We start from the raw sequence: 13,778 nt of genomic DNA on the forward strand, positions 1-13,778 counted from the left end.
TGTGTGTGTGTGTGTGTGTGTGTGTGTGTGTGTGTGTGTGGGCGTGTGTGTGTGTCGCGTCGCCCTCCAGCTGCAATTGCGAGTGTGCGCTGTGTGCAGGGCACACTACTGAGTTTAAAAACACAGCTGAAACATGAAGTGGAGTCTGTCAACTCCTGCAATTTCCTTCTTCCCATATTGCGCTGCAACGACACTGGGATGAGCCCGCCGAAGGCGGGCGAAATTCTAGTGCTAACTAACCTAGGGGGAGCAAGGACACTTTAGGACACTCTACCTCCTGAGCCACACAGATATATATAAACATGTTTTCACCATACCAAAGATTAACAACGCACCAGCCATAAACCATTGAAATGAAGATATTTATTTTGTAGTTCACCTCTCCATTACACCATCTACAGTATATACAGAATGTTTCTATAAGAGACACGTCATCATTCACCTACTGATTTATTGCTACAAAGTATAAATGTCTTTTGGGGGTTAGTTGTACTTGTACTGTACAATATACCATCAAAAGCCGGTAAAAAATATCTGTTGAAATAAAGCAGTCACATGTGGGTGTGACCTTATTAAAAGGCATAGCATGTGAACTTGCCCTGTGTTTACAGCACACAGTGTACACACACACACACCATTTCCAGTGGTGTAAAGTAACTAAGTAGACATTTACTTAAATACTGAATTATTTGTAGTTTACTTGAGTATTTCCAATACTTTTACTTCTGCTCCACTGCATCACAGATCGAAATATTGTACTTTAATTCCACTGAATGTATTTGAAAACTTGTTACTTTATAGATTTTGATTATAACTACAAAATATATACTAAACACTTCAGTACTACATATCTCGGCCATTTGCAACACATTGAGTGCTTGTAGTTCTGCTATTTTCAAAAGATTTTCATACATTTGAAAACTTTAAATGGGACATTCTGCACAATGAGTACTTATACTTTTGGTACTTTAAGTACATTTTGAAGCTAATACTTTTGTACTTTTACTCAAGCAAATGATGAATCCCAGACATTTACTTGTAACAGAGTCTATATTGCAGTATTGATACTTAAGTACATTTAGTACTTCTTCCACCACTGGTCATTTCCTCCTGCACCAGCAGTTCAACAGCCACTAGAGCAGTGTAGTGGTGTTTACCTGCAGTACACACATCGCCCTCTCGCTGGGTTTTGGTGTTTTCGCTGGTTGTTTGGTGGCCCCAAAGATGTAGCCAAATCTACCAAAACATACAGTGAAAATGCCCCAAAAACAGTGATGTGTTTCTGCTGGTCAACACTACCACACTACTCCAGTCCAGTGGTTGATAATGTCTGGCGTGGAGGGAAATTATTGGTTAAAAATAAATAAATGTATGTACTATGTATGGTTAGGTAAACACAGGGCAAAGTCACACATACTATGTCATTGAACAGAAACACGTCTGTATGAATAAAAGCTATATATTCTGTACATGTCCGCACATGAATAAATGCTATATATTCTGTACATCACAGCTACCATACACGTAAAACCCACTACTCCCTCCAAGCCCTTTAAACAGTAATAAGGCCCTGATGAACTCCTTAAATCACTATGCTTTTTTTTTGCACCTTTGCAAGCAACATGACATAATTTACAATGAAGCAGGATTGCATACAGGTACATTAGGCAATGGTGGACGATTACAAAGTACATTTAACTTTCAAATAGGGATGTCCCGATACACTTTTTTTCGTTCCCGATAATATATATATATATATCTTGTGTTGACTCCTCAATAATATGGTGCACTTGCAGTTTTCAAAAGCAAACTCCACATGCCCCAACATGTTATTTATCTGCCATATTATAGTACCTTGTCCACCACTGACGTTAAGTAACATTCAATAGCCTTGAACTAAACTAAAAAAACAGAAGCTATTCTTGTTAATGTTTGTTCAGAGGAGAATTCTAGCCTATGGTATATGCATTTATATGGATATAGACATCTTTCCAGAATCATGGTATTAGTTTTAATCGTCTTAAATTAAAACTGAGGTATTGTGCACACGGATGGCTTTTACAGTGACGAGGCTAGCTGCTAGCATGTGTACATGATCATTTTGATCATTTAAAACATTACCATACCTGATACACTTTTCCCCCCACAACTTGAAAGTACATTTCCCATTATGAGAGGGAAGGGAAATGTAATGTTGGGAAAAGAGTGCCAAGACATAAAAATAAAAAAATAAAAGATTAAGTTTTGAGTCGATAAAGAAAAAGCAATATCGTTGCTTATTAAAGAAAAGAGAGGAAAAAAGGAAAAGAAAACACATTCTTCTCCAAAGCGGGATCAACGTTTTTTTTCTTCTTTTACTTTCAAATTTTTTATCCCACGATTTTGCAACCCATTTTTTTCACCCAGTGTCAATCTAATGTAATCCTGGGTGCTACACTTCCTCTGCCAACCTGGGGGGCAGCGGACTGACCTCATGCTTCCCTTTTCTTCTTTTAACAGTGTAGAAATGTCTACACTAATCTAGTTCAATTGACGCCCTGGGTTTTTGCCACGTAAATATATTACCAAATGATAAAAATTATAAGAATAAAACTGTAAAGCGCTGGTTCTCAACCTTTAGTCTTGATCAGGGCCCGAAAAGAACATCTGGAAAGTTCCCATGGCACACAGGCATTTTCAGAGCATGTCCTTTTTCTACATTATTTTATATAATTATTATATTATCAATAAAATCATAGCGTTTTTTGGGGGGGGGGCTCCAATTGCAATATCTTCACAGCCCATCGTGCCACGGCCCACAGGTTGAGAACCACGGCTCTGAATACAGTTTCCAAAATAAAATGACGAGCGGATGAACGGTGACATTTATGCAGATTGATCAAAGCGGACAGACAGACATTCTGCAGCCATGGAGTTGTAAACATAATCTGAGGGGGAGGTAGGGGCTCCCCCTGGTGGTAGCCTTGAGGAACAGCCAACGCAAAATGTCCCGTTTGTTAATTTTCCCCCAGACAGACAGACACTCTCGCTAACCTCACGGAGGTTTTTCTTTTTAAGCGTTTGTTTTTTAGTGGTCACCGTTGGTGATGGCATCCGTGGAGCCAGGCATGCGGGGCATCTTCTTAGCGGGACTGGGCATGTGCTGGAGAGGAAAGGAGAGAGAAGACATTAGCAACTCGGGCTGTCACCATTACACATTTAAGTTGTCGATTAATCGTCACACAAATTAACGATTTAACTCGTGGCGTTGAACATATGAATGAAGAATTTGTTTGCCTGATATATAGATACCGGTAGATAGATATAAATAAAATCACAGGGCAGGTATGACAAACGACTGAAATCTACAAAGAAATGACTGACATTCATTATTTTTATACTTACAAAACATTGAGGAAATCGGAAGATCTACAAGCTTACAGCGTTGTAGATCTGTAATTTCAGCTTTTTTAATGTATGAAAAGTTTTCAACATGGTAACCTCTGTGCCCATAGTCAAATTGTTTCTATGTATTTTTGTTTGCAATGTTCCATTTTGATGTACTTTCTACCAATCTACTGGTCTATGAGATTTTGCTATTTATCCTCTGAACTATATGCTACAAGAAGCCAGTGAGATGCATGTGTTGCCATGGCAACAATCAATGATTGGGAAGCCCCACCCAAGGCTCACCTAGCCTGATTGAGTGATGGGCATTGGGCATCAGAATGTTTGGGCCACCTGGAGAGTTTGACTCAGTCCAGAGTGGAGGTGAACAGAGTGAGACAGACAGTCTACTGAGAAGCAAGAGGATTTATCCCAAATTATTAAATCTGGATCTTTTTTGATATCTACTTTTGGATAAGAACAACCTTATTTCCATTGTGGAATACCTTTCCTGGATATTGGATTTCTAAAGGACCAGACTTTGCTGAGGAGTTTAAGGGTGGTCAGAGGAGACTGGCCACACTTGGTGCATACTGTACATATGCATTATAGCACTGTTGCGCCATAGACCTGTCCTAGAGGATGGTAACAATCGTAGAGAAAAACGTGTGACCGTACCTCGGTGGTCGTGTTAGAGTTGAGCAGCGCTGCTTCTTCGGGGTGTCCGTTCTCCTTGTCGTGAGAGCGCCGGGCGTACGTCCTGCGGTGCTGCTCGTCGATGCGCGTCAGGTACCATGTCCCTGGGAAGAGCTCGTCCACTGGGCTCTGTGGTACGTAGCTGGCTGCAGACAGGAGAGAACATAGAACCTTTAAAACCTGCGGCTATGTAGCTACCTGCAGACAGGAGAGAACATAGAACCTTTAACTCGACAAGACCAAAGTTTATTGATACCGGGTCTCAATGTATTTGTTTGTAATGGCCTCAGGTTTCGAGCTCCATCCCTATACCGTACCCACTACCCAGGTGGTAGGTCACTTCTAACTAGTGGTGTGAGTAACAGAACCATACCTAAACAGGTGGTGGGTCTCCTAACTAGTGCAATGGTTCTCAGGTTTTATAGTTTTTATACTATAAAACTGGTCTTACATTGGCCAAATTGTCAATAAGAAATAGGCAATAATTATGAAAATAACCGATCTACAAGCTCACGTGAGATTGGCTATTTTCACAATATTTATCTGTGGCACTGATTCAAACTAAATGTAATGCCTCAACTCCTACATTTCAAGTAAGTGCTTGTCAGGCTGTGGGGGGGTCCCCAGTTCAAATATGATTATTTTGTAGAGTACCCAGGACCCCAGTTCAAATATGATTATGTTGGGGAGTACTCAGAACCCCAGTTCAAATATGATTATGTTGGAGAGTACTCAGAACCCCAGTTCAAATATGATTATGTTGGGGGGCCACGGCCTGAAAGTGCTGAGAACCACGGAACTAGTGGTGCGAGTGTGAGCGTCATGGCAACAGCACCGTACCCAGGTGATGGGTCTCCTCTCGTAACTTCATGTTCTCCGCAAACACGGCTGGAGACACCTTCCTCCGTGAGTCCAGGCGATCTTTCAGGTCGCTGAGGCTGGCCACCAGCTTGTCCAACTCAGAGCCTGCACATGAAAATACATGCAATAAGCCATCACATTTTACAGAAAGCTTTACACATTAAGACCTGAGGCCGATTTTACAAATGTCTCCTAAATCCTAACAGTTTTCTGAAAAACGTTATGTAGCTATATCAAAATGATGTATTTGGCCGCAGACCTCCCATCTCAAAATATTTTGTTCCAATATTTTTGCACCCAGAAGCAAAGGTTTGAGTTAAAAATGTTAAAGAGATAGCTCAATTACAGAGCCTAAATGACCTGCTCTGTAACTGAGTTTACAAATGGAACCAAATGAGTGAGGGTCCATTTGTATACTCAAGGAGTTATGGGGGTCCTTGAAAACCACTAGTAAGAGGTGGACTTGTGCCATAATAAATCATCAGTCATAACGTACATATTCTGAAGAAAACCTGAAGACTGACATTCAGTTATACAGTAATTGGGTCTTATGATCAAAATATGAACATCATAATGGTGTCTTCTGTGACGGCCCCCTGGGCCTTTAGTCTACTATGTGGGTTCTGTGTGTGTATGTGTGGCTGTGCCTTTAACAGTTCCATTGCAGTGTTGGAGGGCGGAACCAGATATGATGAGTGGAAGGGGAGACACCTGGCCAGTGTCCTCCCCAAACACTATTTAAGACACCTGCTCTCAAAGCACTACAGATCTGCTATTCTCCACAGGCTGCAGGGGTGGCCGCAGGAGAGTTCCTTTGTTCATTTGGTTCCAAGTTCAATTATTTAATCACTTATTTCTATTCCACAACTATGAAATAAAATACTTATTTTTCGATTGTCCTCCGGTGTGGTTTCCCCTTCTTCGTTATGGCCCCAGCCATAACATGCCAGCCTTCTAAAAACCAAATCTAAAATTTGTCCACGGAAGAGGCCAAGTCTTGCCACAGACACATATTGTCCGTGTATGGAATGGACATATTGATGACCCCTACACCGGGGTTGAGTTGGGTCGTTTTGGGTACAAGAATGTCATCTGTGCTGGTGAACTCACCAGGCGTGCAGTCCTGCGTCACGGTGACAGAGTAGAGCGTAGCGGCGAAACCAGAACCATAGGAGAACAGACCGATTCTCTGACCCGACAACTGCTGCAGGGTGTATCTGGTGGGAACAACGCAAGACAGGATATAGTCACGCTTCAACAACTCTATTGTCTATCTATTTTTAAACTGTGTTGTTTTAAACAGAACCAAATGCAACATCGTTTTGTATCGGCGATGCAACTGTGAATGACACATTTGAACTTGAAAGGGTTCTGTAAGTGTAAGGGTCCATTTGGTTATATTTGTGTAAATGTAAACAACAGAGCCTATTAATGGGCAAATGGTTGTGATTTATTGTTTGCCATTTGATTGATTGATTGATTAACATGACTTGTCTTCCTAGATATATCACAACCATTCGCCAATTTCCACCGCAAGTTAAGCCTCAGTTGTCCAACGTGTCACAAGTTAAACCTAGGTCACATTCACACCTGTAGTTCATAGTTCGGTCTGTACTGCGAGCGCAAACTCTTTACTTTAATGCGATATTTTGCAAATGTACGATGGAATCCAATCGCCTCCACTCTCTCTCTACATACCATGTACACTGCAGTGCTTTTGGAGGTAGTAGTACCTCATCTTAAGATAACTAATGACCGAAAATAGCCGATCTACAAGCTCACAACACGTTGCGCTGCAATTTTCTGTGCGCAGCATGCTTTTGCAAAAGACATTCTGGCTTTTATGGAATCCAAATGACTGAAATCAGTTGTGGCGACTGAGAACTTTAATCCATGTAGTACAGAGGAGGTAGTAATACGTACTGTGCTAGTACAGAGGCGAGGCATCCGTACACAGATGGCGTGTACATGTTTCCGTTCTGATTCGAGACCAGCAGGGAGAGTTTGGTCTTCTGCTCAAACAGCTCAGTGCTGGCCTTCATGAACGCCTTCTCCACTTCACGGTCGAAGTACGTCTCCTCTGGCTTCACCTCCCTGAGGGACGCGCACACACACAAATTATTTTTTAATAGCTTACATACTGTTCATATAAGTATATCACACAATGTTCATAAGTAGTATATCATGCACAGCATACATCCTCTGCTATGCTCACGCACCTTTTTATATCTTCTCAGGTACCATGTAAACTACATATGCTATCTTTATGCATTTTTTTGGTTAGCCCGTTGGTATACTGTGTATTTTCTCCTGCTCTTATTCCACTTCCATCTTCTAACAAAAACTACAAAATAGTGGAGTGTGCATGAAAAATAAATATTTCACCCACTTTGTTACCCCTGTAAATCTGTGATGTGACAATAAAAGCTTATTCAGATTCTGCAGTACCCATATTTCACCACAGGGTGTCGCCCTTGTCCTTTATTTATGTAGCCAATGATGCATAATTGTCTCCACCAAGCCAAAGGCATGGGGAGAGAGTATGTTTTGCACTCCATCCGTTTGTCCATCCGTTACCAGCTAAACAAGTTTAAAAACACGTCAGCTTGGAAATGCGATTTTGAACAGGTGGGTTTTCAGTGCGGTTTTGAAGGTAGGAAGTGAGGGGGAGTCCCGAAACTTTGCACACCAGGAGGCCGACTTTTGTAAAATATTTCTTTTTGCCATTACTCCTCCAGATTTTGTCCAAAAATCCCGCAAATCGTTACACAGTATCTCTATCTATAGTCATGTGCTCAAGACGGATCTGTCCGATATTTCATATTCCATCCTAATTGGCAAATCTTTCACGCACTTTCCTACTAGGCTGAGGAATATATCTCAAACGTGCCTTTCAAACGTGAAGCGATATAACGAGCCTGTAGTTAATTTTCAATGAGACCTGCGTTGGAGAGAATACAATATGACATGGACAAATCAAGCAAGATTTATGATATCTGGCAGCCAACTTTAGATCATCTTGCTCAAATGTAATTTGGTAGTTAGTTGTACATGTCTTACACTTTCCACATAATCTTTATCTAGCAGTGTAACTCATTGTAATGGCCATCATTGTTTTGACTTTGTATCTAGCAGTGTGGGGTCCGTACGCTTTTCTGACCCGCCAATAGTTCGACATGCGGGAAACGACGAGATTAAGGTTGGCGAACATGTGCTGCTCCGTGCTTGTGGTTATGGTTTGAGCACCCAGCAGTGTAAGTCATTGTAATGGCCATAATTGTTTTGTAACAATGCCCCGTTTCACGACACGATATACAGTATACTGTACAGTACCTGAAGGCCTCTAGGCCAGCGAAGGGGCCCGTCTGGGTGTCGGGGTCGGGGTGTCCCAGGAAGTCGTTGAGCATGAGGCGGGCCAGAGACTTCTGCACCAGCTTACAGTATGGAGAGTGGAACACCACAAAGCCAAAGTCCTCCAGGCTGAAGCGTCTGTCTAGGCCCTCTGAAAACAAACCAACCAGCCAACGTTAAACTCACTTTGCCAATCGATTTGCCACTCAACTCAACGCATGCGCATACCCTATACTATGCTGTGTAGTGGCCGTTGTGTTTCACCTTGTTGCCACTGCGCGTGGATCTTCTTGCGGTATACAGAGTAGCAGCGGTCCAAGGCACTGAGGTAGCATTCGATGGACAGCTTTCCGTCCACCACCGGGTACTCTGACAGCATGTCTGGTTTGTAGAAGTCGTAGGCGTGCTGCATGTGTGTCGCCCGTAGGCCTGCGGAGAAAACATGGTACAATTTCCTTATGAAATTTCCATTTCACAAGGGTTCAGCTGGTGTGGTGCGCAGTGTTGATTTTGTCTACTAAAACTATGGCGAAAATGATGGCCGACTACCTTTTTTCACTGATTAAAACGAATTAAAATGATTAAATGAATACTAACTAAAAACTAAGATACGATGACTAAGACTAAATATATTGACAATTTCATCAACAAATAAAAACTAGACTAAAATGTTAGGGAAGGACTAGTGGAGAAGAGATCCAGTAGAACTAAAATGCAAGTGATTTTATGCTTGGTTGCATGCTGAAAATAGCAGATCTACAAGCAAATTAGCCATTACAAAGCCATCAAGGCCTGCCAAAATACATTTTAGTCGACTAAATCAACTGTAGATTTAGTTGACTAAGCTTTTATGATTTTTAGAAAACTAAAACTTCTAGAAAGTTAGTCCTAGAAAGACTAGGACTAAAAGTAAATCAAAATAACAGTAATGTGGTCTGTGGTGCATGGACAAGGGCTGCATCTGTTCTTCTTAGCGATAATTCAGTTACTCTAATAATCAAAACGCACATTTTATTCTAAATGAAAAACTCAAGCATTATTTTATGCTTCGTCACACAGCAGTGTCGTGCAAAAGTAGTTAAAATAGATGATCTACAAGCTCAACACACACTATATATATATATATATATATATATATTTGTTTATTTATTTTTAAGTAAAGAGAGCCTACTGTCAGCTGTCCAGCAGTCCAAATATTATTAAATTAAATTTCAGAATGGTAGACCTGAGGCCTACCATACCAGGCCTCAGGCCTGAGACCTGAGTCCTACCATTGCGTGGCACATCTATGCACAAAATGTCTATGTTCACAGGCTTCTTTCTGTGTGTGGCCTATGAGGGCATCTGAGCATGTGCGGCACTACAAGTCTTACACCATATGCGTTTGGGAAACCCAGCCATTGTAATATGTTGAAAGCTTTTTGCCTATTTTTTTTGTTATACAATTATCAATAATATTTTTTATAAATTGCTTAAATCAATTAGTTTGATTAACTTATTGAATACAATGGACCACAAGCTTTGGACTGTACTGTAGCTGCATTTCCGTTCACAAAAATATTTTAAAATATCTTAATCTTTTTTTTTCTTTCTGCTAAGCATCAAGCTATCTATATATGCTTTGATGATTTCGATTTACATTAGGGTAAATTTGAGCGACTGTAAAGACAAAACGTAAGTGGCGAGGAGGGTTCACTTCCGCTTTATATTTTACTCATGATAGAGCTTCCGTTCTCCAGACTGTATGATGGAAGCATTTGAAAAATTGCGAGAGGCAACAGTCTGGCCACCCGAGACTAATAAAGTATTAAATCAATCAATTTGTTGCACCCCTAGTGGACTGACCTCGGTCGAAGATGAGAGGAGCGTCGGGTCCCACCAGCATGGCCACCGCTCCGGCGCCCCCTGTAGGCCGGGCGCCTCCTGTGGCATAGACGGCGATGTCCCCTGCTACCACCAGAGCATAGCGGCCTAGACCCACACAACAGAGAGGACACAATATCTTTCTTTTAGCATTTACATTAGCAAATTCCCTCGTTTCTCACTGACAATGTTCTGACAATCCACTGTCTTGCCAGCGGCATGACGTGTGAAGTTCTCAAATGGCACATCTGTACTTTGCAAAAAATAGCAAGAAGCATCCGTCTTTAATTCTCACCGTCCCAGGAGCTGGACTCCACCCAGTTAACGGCGTTGAAGAGCGCGGCGGTGCCGCCATAGCAGGCGTTGGTGGTGTCGATGCCCTCCACGTCCGTGTTGCCACACTCCTCGAACAGCTGCATGAGCACCGTCTTCACTGACTTGGACTTGTCCACGATGGTCTCCGTGCCCACCTCCAGGCGGCCCACGCTGTCATACGGCAGCCGCCGGCGCTCCATCAGCCGCTGTACCGCCGTGAGGCAGAGCGAGTTGATGTCCTCGCGGTCGCCGCAGAAGCCCATGCGTGCCTGGCCAAGGCCCACCGTGTACTTTCCTGCCGAGGCGCCGTCGAACGTCTCCAGCTCCGCCTGGTCCACGTACTGCGAGGGGAAGTACAACTCCATGGCCAGGATGCCCACATCCTTGGGCCACTTGTTCGCCAGGCTGGCAGGCAGCGATCCAGGCATTCTGTCTGTAGTGCAGCGGGGAGAAAGAACAGGAATTAAAAATGTACTTGATTAAAAGTACAAAGGTATTGATATAAAAATGTACTCATTATGCAGAATGTCCCATTTCACATGTATAAAATGAATATAATAGTAGATCTACAAGCTCACAATGTGTTGTATCATTGTGTGTCATTGTGAGCTTGTAGCTCGGCTATTTTCAAATGGCCAAAATGATATAGGGCTGAAATTGTTACTGTATGTTTCTTAATAATAATCAAAATCTAACCAAAAGCCGTCAAATAATTGTAGTGGAGTATAAGATGTAATATTCGCCTCTAAGATGTAAATCAAAATACCTCAAAAGTGTACTCAAGTACAAGTTTACTTGAGTAATTTTACTACTTCACTTTACACCGCTAGTGGGGAAAAATAAGTGGGGTTTAAATATGGCCCTGGGTCGATGAGTTCAAATCAATATCACTGAAATCAATATCTCTGCTGTACATATTCCTAGAACCTGCATGTGCCTGTCTAGAACCTTGATATACATATCCCAAGTGTCGCAGAGTTCAAACTACTACTAAATGTGTAAAACGCGAGGCCTCATGTATGCATTTATTTAGCCATACGTCACGTACGTCTGATCGGGTCATCCTGACGAAGCCATGACGTATCGACCTATCCTTATCTGGAGATACGCATCATCTACACCTAAATATGGTGTACGGTATGTATGACGCCTGTCCCTAAGGCGTCAGCATACAAATTATACCTTTACAGTGTTTATTTAGGCATATACTGTAAGCATTGATTGAGTTGCACTTTGCACTACTAGACACTCTAGTCCTCTAGCCTTAAGAGACATTGGCTTATTGGCCTGTATTTATAATCGTCACAAATGCCTGTCTAACTTGTAGATTTGGACAGTTTTTTTTTTATTGTTATGTACAGTATATGTAATTGTGTTGTTTTTTTCCTATGGGCCCATTTTCAAATATTCTATGTGGTAAACTAAACACTGGTTGGTCGATTCATTTGACCTTGTTTTCGTAGACCTGGCCGCTTGTTTCTCTCGCGAAATCTGGCAACACTTCATCACATACTCAGACTGAGGCAAAGCACAGTTTTGGTTGTAAGAACAACAATACAACAACATTGTAATGATTTAGACTTTTAGAGCAGTGATTGTGGTTCCCAAACCTTTCAGCTCAAGACACTTTGTTGTCTCCCCAGGACCCACATTTGTGAGGACACAGAGGTAGAGGAAAAATAATTTTGAATAAATTTAAAACCAACACACCAATCTCTGGTCCAGCTAATGCTCTGGACCAGAGCTATATGGGGTCCCCTCCCCTGGCACAAATGTTCAGATAGGGGTGGTCCACGGGGGAGAGGGGGTCCCACTCACTGCAGTGTTTTAGACAGTGGGTTGGACTCAGGACAGGCCAGGGTGACACCACCATCAGAGCTAGTGAGATAACAGCTGAGCGAGTAGGTCAAAGGTCACCCTGATCCTGTGGCTCAAGGCTACGAGAAGAAACCTTTCACCTAGTTCCTGTTACGCGAGTTTGACAGACAGTCAGACAGACACCACACGCGAGGCTTCTAATCATTAACATCCATTCAGTATCACAACACGACATTGTCCAAAAACAGTGATTAATCAATGACATAACAAAATAACTCATGATCATCATGACACACACACACATGCAAGTGGATTAGCTTGGACCAGGCTAGCGTTAGCCTGTTTGTAAACATCGCGGGTAAGTAGGCTAAACAACAAACGTTCAGATTCATTGATCAAGCCAGCGAGCCTGATCAACAACAGTATTTCAATATTGATCACCGGAACCTTTCTACTGGACCCGTTCCTGCGGTTCGATCGCCCAAATAATACGACTGTGCGGCGACTCACATTACCCAAGTATAACACCGCAGGAACGGGCACCCGGCGACCTAGCGACCTGACGGCTCTAAACGGCCACATGTGGATCGGGGGACACAGACCTGGCCGATGAGACTCTGATCGGAACCGGTTAATCGACGTTATTGATGATGATCGACGCTCTCCTCCAGTCCATTCAGCAACCTTACTTCACTGACTCAGCCTGCCGGTGTCACATACAAATGCGTCCCCCCCAACAACACTAGCGAACTACTTTTGCTATTATTATGTAGTATGTGATATTATCTGCTTGAATTGGCTTCTACTCGAGCAAATAAAAACAGCATAACAGCAGTAGTGGATCACTAAAAGCTCATGAATGTTATATTTTATGAAAATAAGTTATACAATTTTGTATTAAAGCATATCATAAAATATATTTTTATTTCTCTGACCACAAAAACAACGTGGTTCCGCCCGGACAAAACACCGGCCGATATACTAGCTTCCGCCTTGACATCCTATTCAAGTCAACACAACTTTTGAAGCATCCTCATCATCATTATTGACTCGACAAACTGTATAGAAACGATCATACTCCGTAAAACGTACGAGATAATCGCTTTTTATTATTATTAATACTCATATTCGCTGCAGATCCTATTCGAATCAGCATGATTAACTTAAGGAATAATAGCCCAGTTTTTAAATGTTTCTATAATTATAAGCTATAACTGTACTACTGTAGCCTAAATTATTTCATCTCTGAAGGGGTACAAACGGAAGGGAACCAATGGACTCGCAAGCAATAAGGGTTTGGTTCACATATTGAAGGATTTCACAAGTTGCAACTGCCTACAAATAAATAAACAGATAAATAAGTAAATAAATAACATGTAAATTAATTCACTCACCTTAAAAAGTTGAATGGTATCTTAATAATAATAAGAATAATAAAATAAAACAAACGTGTATGTTGTGTAGTGTTGTGATGATCCAGTTAAAACCTTTTAACGGGTATAATCTGT

The 13,778-nt window shown here is 41.8% G+C and overlaps 1 protein-coding gene across 2 annotated transcripts; it reads right to left on the minus strand.

The window, feature by feature from the left end:
* Positions 1–343: 343 nt before the first annotated feature.
* hmgcs1 (3-hydroxy-3-methylglutaryl-CoA synthase 1 (soluble)) lies at positions 344–13,778 on the minus strand. Of its 2 annotated transcripts, none has more exons than XM_080794413.1 (10): positions 13,665–13,778; positions 10,433–10,885; positions 10,120–10,245; positions 8,539–8,703; positions 8,257–8,425; positions 6,847–7,017; positions 6,034–6,140; positions 4,903–5,028; positions 4,045–4,208; positions 344–3,142 (listed from the first exon to the last, which is right to left on the minus strand). In XM_080794413.1, the coding sequence occupies exons 2-10, from the start codon at positions 10,878–10,880 to the stop codon at positions 3,068–3,070; spliced, it is 1,551 nt and encodes a 516-aa protein (XP_080650539.1). In that variant the 5' UTR covers positions 10,881–10,885; positions 13,665–13,778; the 3' UTR covers positions 344–3,067. The 2 variants fall into 2 exon arrangements, with proteins under 2 accessions (XP_080650539.1, XP_080650538.1); XM_080794412.1 differs by lacking the exon at positions 13,665–13,778 and adding an exon at positions 12,873–12,978.

Source organism: Protomyctophum bolini, assembly GCF_963924005.1.
Source record: "Protomyctophum bolini genome assembly, chromosome: 22".
NCBI classification, from domain to species: domain Eukaryota; kingdom Metazoa; phylum Chordata; class Actinopteri; order Myctophiformes; family Myctophidae; genus Protomyctophum; species Protomyctophum bolini.

Excerpts from the sequence above, each read along its gene's own strand:
- hmgcs1 (XM_080794413.1), bottom strand. The coding sequence starts at position 10,880 with ATGCCTGGATCGCTGCCTGCCAGCCTGGCGAACAAGTGGCCCAAGGAT. Across the intron at positions 8,426-8,538 it reads CCACGCGCAGTGGCAACAAG|AGGGCCTAGACAGACGCTTC; the intron begins GTGAAACACAAC and ends GTTTGTTTTCAG. Across the intron at positions 5,029-6,033 it reads GACGCAGGACTGCACGCCTG|GCTCTGAGTTGGACAAGCTG; the intron begins GTGAGTTCACCA and ends TTTCATGTGCAG.